General features: G+C 35.1%; 1 protein-coding gene across 1 annotated transcript in view; it reads left to right on the top strand.

Moving 5' to 3' along the window:
* Window positions 1-11,077, top strand: part of LOC134276088 (dynein axonemal heavy chain 10-like) — a 41,570-nt gene extending 30,493 nt beyond the window's left edge. Inside the window, exons 48-68 of the mRNA XM_062758372.1 lie at window positions 74-271; window positions 567-800; window positions 935-1,032; window positions 1,203-1,384; window positions 1,554-1,696; window positions 2,175-2,392; window positions 2,617-2,838; window positions 2,997-3,144; window positions 3,283-3,418; window positions 4,130-4,284; window positions 4,509-4,727; window positions 5,063-5,336; window positions 5,506-5,609; window positions 5,906-6,061; window positions 6,325-6,864; window positions 7,063-7,368; window positions 7,491-7,662; window positions 7,851-8,194; window positions 8,471-8,638; window positions 9,235-9,415; window positions 10,247-11,077. Of these exons, the coding sequence (XP_062614356.1) occupies window positions 74-271; window positions 567-800; window positions 935-1,032; window positions 1,203-1,384; window positions 1,554-1,696; window positions 2,175-2,392; window positions 2,617-2,838; window positions 2,997-3,144; window positions 3,283-3,418; window positions 4,130-4,284; window positions 4,509-4,727; window positions 5,063-5,336; window positions 5,506-5,609; window positions 5,906-6,061; window positions 6,325-6,864; window positions 7,063-7,368; window positions 7,491-7,662; window positions 7,851-8,194; window positions 8,471-8,638; window positions 9,235-9,415; window positions 10,247-10,539 (4,491 nt within the window). The 3' untranslated portion in view covers window positions 10,540-11,077. The remainder of the gene's footprint in view (window positions 1-73; window positions 272-566; window positions 801-934; window positions 1,033-1,202; window positions 1,385-1,553; window positions 1,697-2,174; window positions 2,393-2,616; window positions 2,839-2,996; window positions 3,145-3,282; window positions 3,419-4,129; window positions 4,285-4,508; window positions 4,728-5,062; window positions 5,337-5,505; window positions 5,610-5,905; window positions 6,062-6,324; window positions 6,865-7,062; window positions 7,369-7,490; window positions 7,663-7,850; window positions 8,195-8,470; window positions 8,639-9,234; window positions 9,416-10,246) is intronic.
* Window positions 11,078-14,798: the final 3,721 nt, after the last annotated feature.

The following is a 14,798-nucleotide window of genomic DNA, read 5'->3' as shown; positions in this document are numbered from 1 at the left end:
GGTATATATAATTGTTAAATTATCTTTACTATTAGGCTAACAGCTTTTTTGTTACATTTTTTTGTTATTTTAGAATCAGCTGATCCCTGATGACAAGAGACAGGAAGTGGTCAGCCATATTGTGATGGTCCACACAGACGTGGTCAAGAACAGTAAACTCTTCTTACAGCGACTCCGAAGGAACAATTACGTCACACCAAAGAACTACCTAGACTTTATCAACTCCTACCTTAAACTGCTGGAGGAGAAAGACAAATACATTCTGGCCCTCGTGAGTAGCAATACTGATTAAACAAAAGTTAATGTTATCTACTATGAAATCACTAATTTTTATAAGGTGGTAATCTGTGTTGTTTTTGTGGTGATGAGACCCATGAATTCATAAAAACGTATCACTTGCTCAACTACAAAATCAAAATCACTTTAGACATCTTTTTTCCTAAAACCACAAAAATTGACCACACAAAATGTGTAATTTCATAGTGATTAATCAAAGGTACAGATGAAATTATTCAAGAAAAAATATTACGTTCAGATGCTAATGATGAATTTTTGTCCTTTTTCAGTGTGAACGTCTACAAGGAGGTTTGCAGAAGATTGCAGAGGCCAGTGAACAGCTCGCCATCCTCAATGACAGACTGGCGGTGCAGAAGGTGGCGGTGGCAGAGAAGTCCGAGGCGTGTGAGATCATGTTGGAGGAAATCTCCACCGGTACAGCCCAGGCCACAGAGAAAAAGTCACTGGCCGAGTCCAAAGGCAAGGAAATAGAGGAACAAAATGTTGTCATCGCCAAGGAGAAGGTAAGAAAAGGATTCCTATAAAACTGATGATATGGAGATATTTTAAATTTCATTGTTTATTCTATTTAATAGATAAGGATTTTGAGCATACTTTACCTGTTGTATACATGATGTTTGTTTGTTTGTCTGTACAGGCAGAAGCTGAGGAGTCCCTAGCTGAAGCCTTGCCTGCCCTGGAGGCTGCCAGATTGGCTCTAGAGGACTTAGACAAGGGAGATGTCACAGAAATTAGGTCAGTGTATATCACTGCAAAGTATTTAATGAATGGCATTGTGTTGTTTATAATCAATACAGTGCATATATTTTATGTTAGATTTATTTTTTATTATCTGCTATTTCAACACAAAAAACTGTAAAAGAAAATTATTGCAGAATTTACATTTGTTTCCTCCTTGATAACAGATCGTTTGCCAAACCACCCCCCGAGGTACAGAGAGTTTGTGAGTGTATTGTGGTGTTTAAAGGAATCCGAGAAGTCTCCTGGAAATCTGCCAAGGCCATGATGGCAGAAGCTAACTTCTTGAAGAGTCTTATGGAAATGGATGTTGACAGCATCACACAGAGACAAACACAGGCAGTTAAAGGTATTCTCCTAATAATTTTAAAATTCATAATTTTTACTTAAAAAATAGCTTATTAGAAAAATTTACAATTACAAAAAGAAATAACGAGAATATGATTCAGTTTCAAAGTGATTGAAATATTTTTGACATTCACTAAGATAAATGGTAATAAAATGTTGGTAATTCTTAGGTTTGATGAGTGACAAAAACTTGAATTTAACACTGGATGCCATGAAAACCATTAGTAAGGCTGGGTCTGGATTGTTAAAGTTTGTGGAGGCAGTCATGGGTTATTGTGTAGTGGCCAGAGAAATCAAACCCAAAAGAGAAAAGGTACAGGAACTCATGAACTCAGCTTGATAACAGAAGAAAATATATTAAAGCGATGCAACAAGTAGCAGATGTCAAAAGTAATCTGTTTAGAGTTTTGATTTTAAAAAGAATAAAATTCAAGTTATATGGTTGAGGTTTTGAGATAATCATGTGATGCATAACTCCTAAAAAGTCTTCGAATTGGTCTACTAGTTTATGTATGTGAAATCACTTATTTCATGAAAATGGAATGATAATAGAAAATAAAATGAAAAAAAAAAGTAAGGTCTTTTAAGGAAGTTTGGAGACTTTAAATGAATGAATCTTAATTGTCCCCCCAAAATGGTTAAAAAGTGTTTGTTTTATATAAAGCTGTTTTCTTCTGGAGGAATTTTACTGATACAGTAACTGAACGTGTTGTTATGCAAAAGATTTTGTCACTTATGCTTGTATTTGCATTTGACTAAATGTATATTTATTTCATAACTGAAAAATAAAGGTAGCAAGGCTGGAAAGGAACTATCACCAGGCAAAGAGAGACTTGGACAAGATTACAAATGAAATCAACAAACTGGAAAATGAGTTGAAGGAGTTAGGACTGAAGTATGAACAGGCCATGGCAGAAAAACAACAACTGGAGGAGGAAGCCGCCATTATGGAGCGTCGATTGATCGCTGCTGACAAGCTTATCTCTGGTCTGACCTCAGAAAACAAGAGGTAAGATTGAATGACTCCAGTATTGAGCCAAATAAAAAGAAGGGCTTGGATGATATATGTCAAAATATCAATAATTTTGATGATTCTGTTAACTCATATTTATGTATCTTTGAAAGAAAGAAAGTCAATTCATGTCTTCTAAATGCCATCATTTAAAACTTTCTATAAAGTGAAGAAATTGTTGTATAGAACTGATACTAAATGTAATGAAAACTGAACTCCAGATGGCAGTTGGACCTAAACGAATTGAAACAGAAGCGTGTGAGATTGTTAGGAGACTGCCTGGTAAGCTCGGCCTTCCTCAGTTACGTGGGCGCCTTCAGCTGGGAATTCCGTAATGATATGGTGTACAAGGATTGGGTGGAAGATCTTCAAAAAAGGGACGTCCCACTCAGTGATCCATTCAAGCTGGAAGATCTTCTGACTAATGAAGTGGAAGTCAGCAAGTTAGTATACAACCATAACTGTGCTCTGTCCATATGCTTGCTCTAAGGTCTATACATCTATGAAATAAGAGATATAGTTACTGTATTATAGAATAGAAGTATGATCTTGATAAAATTTAGCAATCAGACTTAAACATTTGGGGATGTTAATTGACCAGGTGGACATCCGAGGGCCTGCCCCCAGACGAGTTGTCCATACAGAACGGTATCCTGACCACCAGGGCCAGTCGCTTCCCTATGTGTATTGATCCCCAGCAGCAAGCTCTCAGCTGGATCAAACGCAAAGAAGAGCAAAACAATCTTAAGGTCAACACTTTCTATGATTTGTTTGAATTTTGATGGCTTTTGTCAAGATAAAAAGGAAATAATGGACCATTCAATTATTTTCAGATAGTTTATAGAAATTATTAATAATAATATGCTTTTTGATTCTTTAAAATGTAGGTGTGCACTTTCAATGATCACGATTTCTTGAAACAACTGGAATTAGCCATCAAGTATGGTTTCCCATTCTTATTCAAAGATGTAGATGAATACATCGACCCAGTAATTGATAATGTATTGGAAAAGAACATCAAAGGTAAGAGATTATCATTATACACATTTAATGTTAATATAAGTATGTAGTCCTAGAAGAATTGTTTAAATTTTTTATCTTTGTTATGTATAGAAAGATGTGACCCAAAAAAGAACAGAAAATGATGTAATAACTAAAGTATGGATATTTTTTTTCATATTATGTAATGACTTATTAAATAATTTGTTTCAGGAAGTAAGTCAAATTTTGAAAGGAAGTATAAAGCATGACTGAAATGTTATTCAATTTGTGCTTTTTATTTACATGTCTGTTTCGTTAAACACCAAAATATTACCAACTGTTCAAAATTATTCAGTTTTGAAATGAAGTTTTTAGCTATCATGAATGAAATGTTGTTTCATTTTTGTATTACATCTGTTTTGTTGACCACCAAATACATATTGTTTTAAATTTTTGTGATACCCTATAGTTATATACCAAAGTGCGCATCATCTTATTTTCATAAGATAATTACTGGGCCTTTTTAAGCAAGTAAAAAATTAGAAGAAAAAAAAAATATTTTTATCAATCATTATGCATGTTGCTTCAAGTTTAATTTATGAGGTTGATTTCTTAAACCCTAAAAATTTTGTACATTGCATTCTGGTTTTCTGGTTAAAATAATTCTTTCTCATTGCAGACACTCTTGAATATTTCCTAAAAATTCATTAATTTTCAACATGCTTTAAAACTTATTATATGAATTCCTTGTAGGAGACAAAGGCAGAGAATTCATTTTACTGGGTGACAAAGAGGTGGATTATGACCCCAACTTTAGACTGTACCTGAACACCAAACTAGCTAATCCCAAATATTCTCCTAACGTGTTCGGTAAATCCATGGTCATCAACTACACTGTCACACTCAAGGTTAGTCTATGTTTGTAGCATTTTATGTAATGAACTTTCTGATTCAAAAGAGTGCTCCATTGGATAAATGGACAAAAATTCTAGTATAAATTGGAAGAAGTGTATAACTTGAGAATTGAACTTGGTAAATTCCAATAATGAATAATTTGATTTGATTGACTTTTTTTTGTTCAAGTTAGTCATTGTAAAGGTGTAGGAAGTAATTATTTTGAATTGAATACCAGGGTTTAGAGGACCAGCTGCTGAGTGTCATTGTGAAGTTTGAGAGACGAGAGTTAGAAGAACAGAGAGAGAGGCTGATCCAGGAGACCAGTATGAACAAGAAACTGCTGAAGGACTTGGAGGATGCCTTACTGAGAGAGCTGGCCCAGTCTCAGGGTAACATGCTGGACAATTTAGAGCTCATCCAGACCCTGGAGGAAACCAAGACCAAGGCAACAGAGGTAATGTATTGTACATTTGTCTAGTTGTATGTATATACCGGTACAGTAAAACTCATTTTACAAGCACATATATGGCAGATGTATCTATGATTATTTGGAATGCAGATATGCAACATTATAAGCAAAACAATTCTGACCCTCATATAATAAGACTTTAAAAGACATTTAAAAAATTCATTAAGATGATGATTTTAACTTGAATGTGATATATTTGTGTTGAGTTCATACCCTTTTTCATCTGTCATCTGTTTCTATATCTATGTGAAAATGAATATTAATTTTGTGCTAAATCCGCTTACTTGTAATAATTAATCTTAATGAACTTTAAATATTAGGTATCTGAGAAACTGAAGTTGGGAGCTAAGACAGCTATAGACATTGACAAACTTAGGGATGGTTACAGACCCGCAGCTCGTAGAGGAGCCATTTTGTTCTTCATTCTGGCAGATTTGTCTACAATCAATACCATGTACCAGTACAGTTTGGACGCCTATCTAGGAGTATTTGAACTTTCCCTGAAAAAGTCCATGCCAGATGCCATTCTACAGAAGAGGCTGAAAAACATCATGGACACTCTGACTCACAATATGTACAACTATGGATGTACTGGTAAGCCACATAATACCTGCTTGTTTGTTTTTCTTTAAATTATTACATACAATAACACTTAGGTTTTTACAAAATATTTATCATAACATGAATGTAATTTGAAAGGAAAGGCCAGTTTTATGAAGTATATTTTCCCAGATAAGATAAATAAAAATTTGTTTTTCTACAGGTATCTTTGAGAAGCACAAACTGCTGTTCTCTTTCCAAATCACAATAAAACTGGAACAGGACCTGAATCATGTGCCTCAAGAGGAGCTGGACTTCTTTATTAAGGTATCCTGACAAACCATTACTCCATATTTTAAAAAAAATAGCATTATGTTAATACAAAGGGGGAAAATAACAAAACAATTCAGAGGAATAATCTCTAAGAATCAATTTGAGACAGAGATTAACATTCAAATTCAATAATCATTATACAAAACATAATCAAGTCAAGGGGAAAGTCTAGAATCTTCCATGCTAGAGAAAGGTTACATGTATCGTGTGCACAGGAAAGATTATTTCAATTTTTCAATGACATATATGTCAAATGAATCCTGTTCATTATTTCTTTTTAATCTTTTCAGGGGAACATTGCCCTGGAGAAGAGTCGCCGTAAGTGCCCCCATTCCTGGTTCCCTGAGGCTGGCTGGGAGGACGCCATGAGGCTCAGTGAACAGTTCCCAGACAAATTTGGTTCCATCATTGACGATATTGAAAGACATGAAAAAGTCTGGAAGAAGGTAAAATTAATGCAAAATAGACCACAGTCCTTATTTTTTGTGTTAGGTCATGAAATCATATTTTATATGGTCAGGATAAAATGAAATTGGAATTTCATTTTACATGCATAACATGTTTAGTCTAGATATTTTCCTATAGTAATATTTTGTTCTTTTATAGCATATCAGCAGTCAAATTCATAACACAATTTTCCAAATGTATTTCATGGGTCTGCCTCTGGCCAACACGTTTTGATTGTAAACAAATTTGTATATTTTTTCAGTGGTTTGATTCTGATACACCGGAGTCCGATCCTTTTCCCTTGAAGTACGAGGAGACCCTGACACCATTCCAAAGACTTATGTTACTTAGGTGTGTCCGTGTTGACAGGATCTATCGTTCTGTGGAGGAGTATGTCACTAAATGTATGGGAGAAAAGTATGTCAACCCTCCCATCATTAGCTTTGAGTCCATCTTTGACCAGAGCACACCAACGTCCCCCATTGTTTTCATCTTGAGTCCTGGCTCAGACCCTGCTAGTGATTTGATGAAGCTGGCAGAGAGAATCGACTTTGGTTCAAACAAGCTGAAGTTTTTGTCTATGGGTCAGGGTCAGGAGAAAGTAGCTCTGCAGTATTTGGAGACAGCCATTGCTCGTGGTCAGTGGCTCATGTTGCAGAACTGTCATTTACTGGTGAAGTGGCTGCGAGAACTAGAAAAGGAATTAGAGAAGTTGAACAAACCCCATCCTGACTTCCGACTCTGGTTGACCACTGAGCCAACAGACAGCTTCCCTATTGGTATCTTACAGAGATCACTCAAGGTTTGTCTTTCCTCAACTTCTGCACAAATTACACATTTAGACAATTTTTACTATTTGCATGATTTGATGTAATCTCACATTAAAACCATTGAATTACTTTAATGAGTATTTCTACAGTTAAACATTATTTTTACAGTTAAACAGTGGAAAGTGTGAAAATGATTTCTGTTAGAGAATGTTTCAATTGTTAATCAACAGGTTGTGACAGAGCCTCCTAATGGTCTGAAGTTGAACTTGAGAGGTACCTACCACAAAATCTCAGCTAATGCTCTGGCAGAGTGTCCACACACAGCATTCCCGTCTCTGGTCTTCGTGCTGGCCTTCTTCCATGCTGTGGTACAGGAGAGGAGAAAATACGGAAAGATTGGCTGGAACATTGCCTATGACTTCAATGAATCAGACTTTAGGGTGTGTCAACAGATTCTCAATACATACCTGACCAAGGCTTTTGAACAGGGAGATCCTAAGATTCCATGGGCCAGCTTAAAGTATCTCATCGGAGAGGTAAGAAAATGTCATTATCAGTGCTAGTCAGATGATAACAAACATGTTATTGTGATGATCGCATGAATGCAAAGAAATCTGTCATATGACATTTATGAATGATTTCCCATGTTGTGGTGTAGGTCATGTATGGAGGTCGAGCCATTGATGACTTTGATAGAAGGGTTCTGAAGACTTACATGGATGAGTACATGGGTGACTTTATCTTTGACACCTTCCAACCATTCCACTTCTACCACAATGAGGAGGTAGACTACAAGATTCCAGAGGATGGACCCAGAGATAATTACACAGGTAACAAATACACATCTTCCTCAAACGTTTCTTGTTTTATTTTAACTAATACAATCACATTTAAGCTAAGGACATATAACTATCAATTTTTTTTAATTACAGTGAATCCTTACCAAACATTTTGTGTTTTATTAAGCCAGTACAATGACCTTAAAGCTAACAGAATATATAACCATCAATTTTTGTAGATTTCATTGAATCCTTACCACATGCTAACACCCCTGAGGTATTTGGGCTGCACCCGAATGCTGAGATAGGTTATTACACTGCTGCGGCGAGAGACATGTGGGGCCACCTAGTGGAGCTACAGCCTCAGACCGGGGAATCTGGTGCGGGGATCAGTCGGGAAGACTTCATCGGAAAGATTGCCAAGGATGTTCTGGCCAAGTTGCCTCCTGAATACGAGATGGACAAGATCAAGAAGAAGTACGGAGTGGACATATCCCCCACCACGGTGGTGTTGCTGCAGGAGTTAGAGAGGTTTAACAATCTCATCATCAGGATGAGGAGGTCACTTCAGACATTACAGAAGGTAACATGTCTTTCTCAGGCTACACGTGGCTTTACTCTCCCACAGGATATAAATATTATTTGGAAGAAAAAAATTATTTTACACAGTATAAAATTACTGTCATGATGTGTTAATGAAGTTTACTGCTGAATGACCTAATGTGAACAAATTTGGATGGTAAAAAATGTCGATTGTACTGTTTTTGTCTTAACGAGTAACTTAGCACATTGTTTCAGTATTATGGTTATAATACTTTATTCTCCATGTTGTTTTGTATTCATGAATTCTCTCTCCTAGGCTTTGGCTGGAGAAGTGGGTATGAGCAGTGAGTTAGATGAGGTGTCTAGGGCCTTGTTTAATGGTCAGATCCCAGCTATCTGGAGGAGACTAGCCCCTGCCACACTCAAGTCCCTGGGTAACTGGATGATTCACTTTGAGAGAAGGCTGAGGCAGTATAATGGCTGGGTAGGTTGGGAAAAACTGTTATAATTAAGATGTAATGAAAAGTCCTATCATATTATAAAACAAGATAATGTACAATCTGTATCCTCTGTTCAACAGTATTGTGTTGTTTTGAGTGCTCCCTTTTTTCCTGTGGATGTTAATTTGTTGAAGATTCCTGAAAAATATCCTGTTTAAGATATTACTTGTTTCATTAATTTTCCTTGTTAGTTTGTATTCATTATAATTACTCTTCTAAATATGTAATTTATTAGTCTATATCAGTGGAACAATATGCTAGTCTAGAGTATGTATATCAAATTCACAATTATCTTTTTTTGACATCAAAATATGTTCAAGAAAGAAATATAAAAAACCTGGAAAACTTAAGACTGAAAAAATGTTTAGATCAATAATTTAAATTATGAAACCTTGAAACATTTTTTTTCCACTACAGGATACAAAGTAACTATATATTTAAATTCAATATATCTGATGTAGTTATAACCAAAACATTTGCTGTACCTATGTGTGTACTCAACAACTTTTATTGTAAACATAAGAAAGCAATAAGAAAGCAATTAGAAGTATTTCACTATGTGTTACTTTTACAAATTCAGGTCAATGAGGGAGAGCCCCCAGTGATGTGGTTGTCTGGCCTTCACATCCCTGAGTCCTACCTAACGGCCTTGGTTCAGGCCACGTGTCGTAAGAACGGCTGGCCCCTGGACAAGTCCACACTGTACACCTCCGTCACTCAATGGCAGAACGCTGAGGATGTCACTGAGAGAGCACATCAAGGTAAACAGGGCCTTAGATGGGAAATCATTTTTATGACATTGCATTATAAGGTTTACCCACTACATGCAGGATACAGTCGAACACTTTATCTCGAAAACAGATATGTCAAATCCCATAGATATGTTGAAATTAAATTTGAAGTATGGGAATGTACATTGTACATGTTTATAAAATAGATAAAATCTTTAAAGTCTTATTCCTAAGAAAACAGGGTTTAGATATGATATATCAATAAGCAGGCTTCCTCAGAAAGTGTTAAGCCATTTTAAATGGATTTTTTATATGGGAAAATCAAATTCTTTTCAAATCAGCAGGACTTTGCAGATTCATATCAGAACCTCGGTATCTTCACCTAATGTACACATTATGACCCGTTAGGATAGCTTGGGCCACAATGAGGGATGAAACGTTTTCATAGAATATATATTTTAATAAAAAGAACATCAAATTTTTTTTTTTAAACCTTAACAAAACAGCTAAGCCAAATTACACGTAGGTTGCATTTATATTGAAACATTTCCAACCTGTGTGGATTAAGCCAATATATCCTGGGGTTAAGTAAAGCTAAACTGAGGGAGGAGTTTTCACTTAGAGCATGGTAGCATTTTCTGCATCTTAGTCATAATGCCATGAAAGACATGCTTGTTAGGTTTTTTTCTCAAGCCTTTGGAGCTTGGTTTGGGTCACAATATTGGGTAAGAATTTGATGGATTTTATACTTTTTACTCTCGTGATAAAGAACAGCATGTTGGGTTGAGGGGGCTCATTTGAACATATTGCTTAAGGACCTCTTTTCGGACCATATGATAAATGTTAATTTCTGATTTGAAGGTTGCTTTGTTGACGGCCTGTACCTAGAGGGAGCTGCCTGGGACAGAGAAAACTGCTGCCTCATCAGACAATCCCCAAAACAACTGATCCAAGAACTTCCTGTCATGAAAGTCATTCCTATAGAGGCCCACAGACTCAAGTTACAGAACACATTCAGAACACCTGTGTATGTAACATCCGAGAGAAGAAATGCCATGGGTGTAGGCTTAGTGTTTGAGGCTGATTTAGCAACAACAGAACATCTTAGTCACTGGGTGCTTCAAGGAGTGTGTCTCATCCTCAACACAGACTAAAACTGACATTTGGTTTAAACACTGGCCAGTGACAAGAATGGTACAATCTAGTGATGATAAAATATTTTAAGAAAAGAATTGACAAAATTTATGAGAAGAAACTGAAGAAAATAATACAAAGTAAATTTGTGCTGAACTTGATTATCTTTTATATATAATATATTTGATGAACAGTATTCTTTCTACAGTTTTTTTGTGATGTATGGAATAAAGAAACATCTTGTCTCAATAGTAGACCCTAAATCAAATTGAAATCCAGTTAACGTTTTTTTAATCATGAATGTTGCTTCAGAGAAAATCAAATTCCGTCCTTGCATTTTTTATATTTAATTATTATTTATTTTTTATTTATTTATTTTAATGTTTAGAAGTTACCTTACCTAATATTAACTGTGATATCCTTCAACATGCTGCTATGATGATGTCATCCAACAAGATAATTGAATTTATGATACTGAAGGTTTTACAATTAATTGATTGTTCTTATTTATTTGTTATTGTTGAAAAAGTAATCAAATTAAATGAATTTAAAAAATAATTTGTTTTGTTTTGATTTATCAGGTTATTGGTTTTATTTTCAATAGAATTAACTCCATTGCTTAGAAATTTAAATAAAATTGTGAAGGAAATCTCTTTTGATGTCACATTTATATTATTGCTCCCTATCTAAAGAACATTTGAAAAAAGAGAAATAGGCTTTCTTCTTATTCAAAAAGAGTGAAATGATAAATTTTGCCCACAGTTAAGGTAGGACACAATAGATAGGCCAAATTTTTCCTCACATTCAAATTTTCTGAAACTTTGACATTTTGTTCTAGGATACAAAATCTCTCTTAATATATGATATGAAAGAAATTCAACCACACATATTTTGCCCACATTGTCTGAAATATGGCCTATCAGACCCCTGTAAGAAGACTGTGAAATCAAACACTCGGCTTGAGAATGAGTCTTATTTTAGAATTATCAAATGAATTGATTTATTGCAAGTTTGTTTTAAAATTTTGATTGAGATAACCTGTTTGTTACTATAACTTAGTTATTCATATTGATACTGGCCAATTTGAGAAAAATATTAAGTAAAAAAAGAACATGCATAGCGTCGGAATTGAAAATTCACATGTAGATATCCTACACTTGAAGTTTTCTAAAGAAAAAATGTAGAATTCAATTTTTGCAAAAAATTAATAGAATGATTAAAATGGGTACCAGAATAAAATGTGTAAAAATAAAGAAATTTGAACCAGTAGTTTCTGCTATTTTGGCGATTTCAAAAATTTTAATGGCAAAAAAAATTAAAGATTCAGTAGATGACGTCACAATATTTGACCTTTGACCTCTTGATATGACCTTGACCTTTATAGTACACAAAGAACGGAGACTCCTTAAATATCAGCCCTCTACTATTTATTGGACAAAAGTTACACTGCATTTTATATCAGACTGTTACATGCTTGTTTATTGCACTTAGATAGCGTAAACACGCTCCAAAATGTAAACTCCCAAGTGACCAACATATAAGATTCTCTGATTTTTTTCACAAAATATGATGCAATCATGCCAAAACTTGTTATTTTTCTTACAGGGGTCATTCATTGTTGTCGATGTAGTAATATTATTCTTTTTTCTCCAGTATTTTTTAAGAAATTAGTAAAAAATAGAATCCAGGGGTGTTTTGTACTACCTTAATTAGAAGCCATAAAGCAATAATTGTCATTCTTCCAGCCACTTTTATCTCTACATTTTTCATTTTATCCCCACCCCCAATTAGGGCTTCTAACTTTTGAGTGGGTGGGGCGAAGACTTTCATATTTCACAGGTGTATATCTGGTGACAAGACCCATCTTTAGGTACCACCTTTGAATTTCCCCCTATTTTACATAAAATACCTCACTTAACCTTAGCCATAACTTTTAAACAGTTGGTATTAGAGCTTTATGCTTCTTTTGGATTATAAATATTAGTCTTTGACCATGACAATGGTCAGGTGTTTGTGAAACACTGATGCCTCCATGTGGCAGCTTATGGTGAGGGTTGAAATGTCTCAAATGCAAGTTAAACTCCAAGGTCAGAAGGTCCAAATTGTTTGTACCCAATGGGAGGTCTGTTCACAACACCTGTAAAATATGATAGTCATAGTACTAATGGTTCAAAAATTTACGGTCTAGGTTAAAGTTCTTTTTCAAGTGGGTCGAACTCTAAGGTCAAGGGTCATAATTGTTTGCATTGAAAGGAAGGTATGAAAACCTTAATACTAACGGTTCAAAAGGTCAAATATTTTTATACCCAATGAAAGCTTTGTTACAAGGAATACACATGTGAAATATGAAAGCCTTGCTACAAACGGTTCAAAAGTTATGGTCAAGGTTAAAGCTTTTTGAAGAAGCCACTCTAAGGTGTAGGTCAAAAGGTCAAATATTTTTATACCCAATGAAAGGACTTTGTCACAAGGAATACACCTGTGATATATGAAAGTCTTACTACTATCGATTCAATAGTTATGGTCAAGGTGAAAGTATTTAAACGTTAAGGTAAAAAGGTCAAATATTTTTATACCCAATGAAAGGTTTTGTCACCGTGAATACACAAGTTAGAAAATTGTTGGTAAATGTGGGTCAAGGTTACGAGGTCAAATTTATTGGTACCAAAAGAAAGGTCTTGTCGCAGGAAATACATATGTGAAATATGAAAGCCATAGCCCCACCCACTCAAAATTTATGGACAAGGTCCATAACAACAAAGTCTTTGCGGACAGACAGACAGGGAGGTAGACGGACAGGGCAAAATCTATACACCCCAAATCTTCTCTTACGGGGCATAAAAAGGCTTAATCAAAATATCTTAAGTTTCTTTTGAATTGAGATGATTACAAAGTAAGGGTCAACGTCAATGTCGATGTAGTTGAAAGCCTCTCATCAATATTCATGTATATAAGCATAATAAATTTTCACGAGTAGCTACTTTGAAATTTAAGCTAAACACAACTTAAAGGAAAGTTAAGTCAATATAAAACGAGATTTAAAATATATTGATGTAGGTGCACGAGAATAACCCTCATTAGAACGTATCGTGACAAGTATGTTAGAAACCTTTCCTAGTTTCTTTGAATGCAGGCTTAAAACTTATTTTAACACGATGTGTTTGTGAAAGACTGATATGCCCTGTATGGCCATCGTCGGAAACCTACAGCTGATTACGCTTCGCTCCTCTCTCGTGATTGAGAGAGCAACGAAGCGTAATCAGCCGTGGGTTTCCGACGATGCCTTGTGGCAACATAGCGATGATTTTAACTTTTCTTAAATGCAAATTAAATATGTTGGTACCCAAAATAAGTTCTTCTCACAAGAAATACAATAATTATTGTGAAATATGAAAGCCTTAGAACCACCTGTTCAAAAGTTATGGCCAAGGATAAGTTTTTGAAAGGTAGGTCAAACTTCAGGGTCAAAGTTGTTGGTTTATAGAGAAGGGTCTTGTCACAAAGATGGGTTACATATGTGAAGTATGAAAGTCCTAGCCCTAACCGTTCAAAAGTTATGACCAAGGTTAAAGTGTTTAAAAAGTAGGTCAAACTCCAATGTCAAGGTTAAAGGGTCAAAGCTGTTGGTATCCAATGAGAGGTCTTGTCACAAGGATTAATTATGTGAAGTATGAAAGCACTAGCCATAATCCTTCAAAAGTAATGGTCCATGTTTGTTTTTAAAAAGTAAGTCAAATTCCAAGGTTAAGGTCAAAGGCTCAAAGTTCTTGATATCCAATGAAAGGTATTTGAAGTATGAAAGCCCTTGCCCTTGCCGTTCAAAACTTATGGCCGAGATTAAAGGTTTTTTTTAAAAGTACGTAAATCTCCAAGGTCAAAAGGTCAAACTTGTTGGTATTCAATGAAAGGTCTTGTCACAAAAAATACATTAGTGAAGTAAAAAGTACTGGTATCTATCGTTCAAACGTTGAGGCTAAAGTAAAGGTTTGAAATTTTGTGTAAAAGTGTGTCAAACACCAAGATCAAGGTCTAAAGGTCAAATTTGGTGGTACCCAAAAGGAAGGTTTTTTCATGAGAAATACACATGTGAAATATGAAAGTCATAGCTCCACTAAATCAAAAGTAATGGGCAAGGTTAAAGTTTTTCATTCTTACAGACAAACAGACAGATATACAGAAAAAAAGACAGACAGGAGGACGGACACTACAAAAAAACTATATACCCCCGATTCTTCGATTGTGGGGGCATAAAAAGTGAGGTCAAAGGAAAGGCAAGGTC

Source organism: Saccostrea cucullata, unplaced genomic scaffold (assembly GCF_032062105.1).
Source record: "Saccostrea cucullata isolate Sc308-1 unplaced genomic scaffold, CSIRO_AGI_Scuc_v1 ctg106, whole genome shotgun sequence".
NCBI lineage: Eukaryota > Metazoa > Mollusca > Bivalvia > Ostreida > Ostreidae > Saccostrea > Saccostrea cuccullata.
This window is presented reverse-complemented; position numbering and strand designations above follow the sequence as displayed.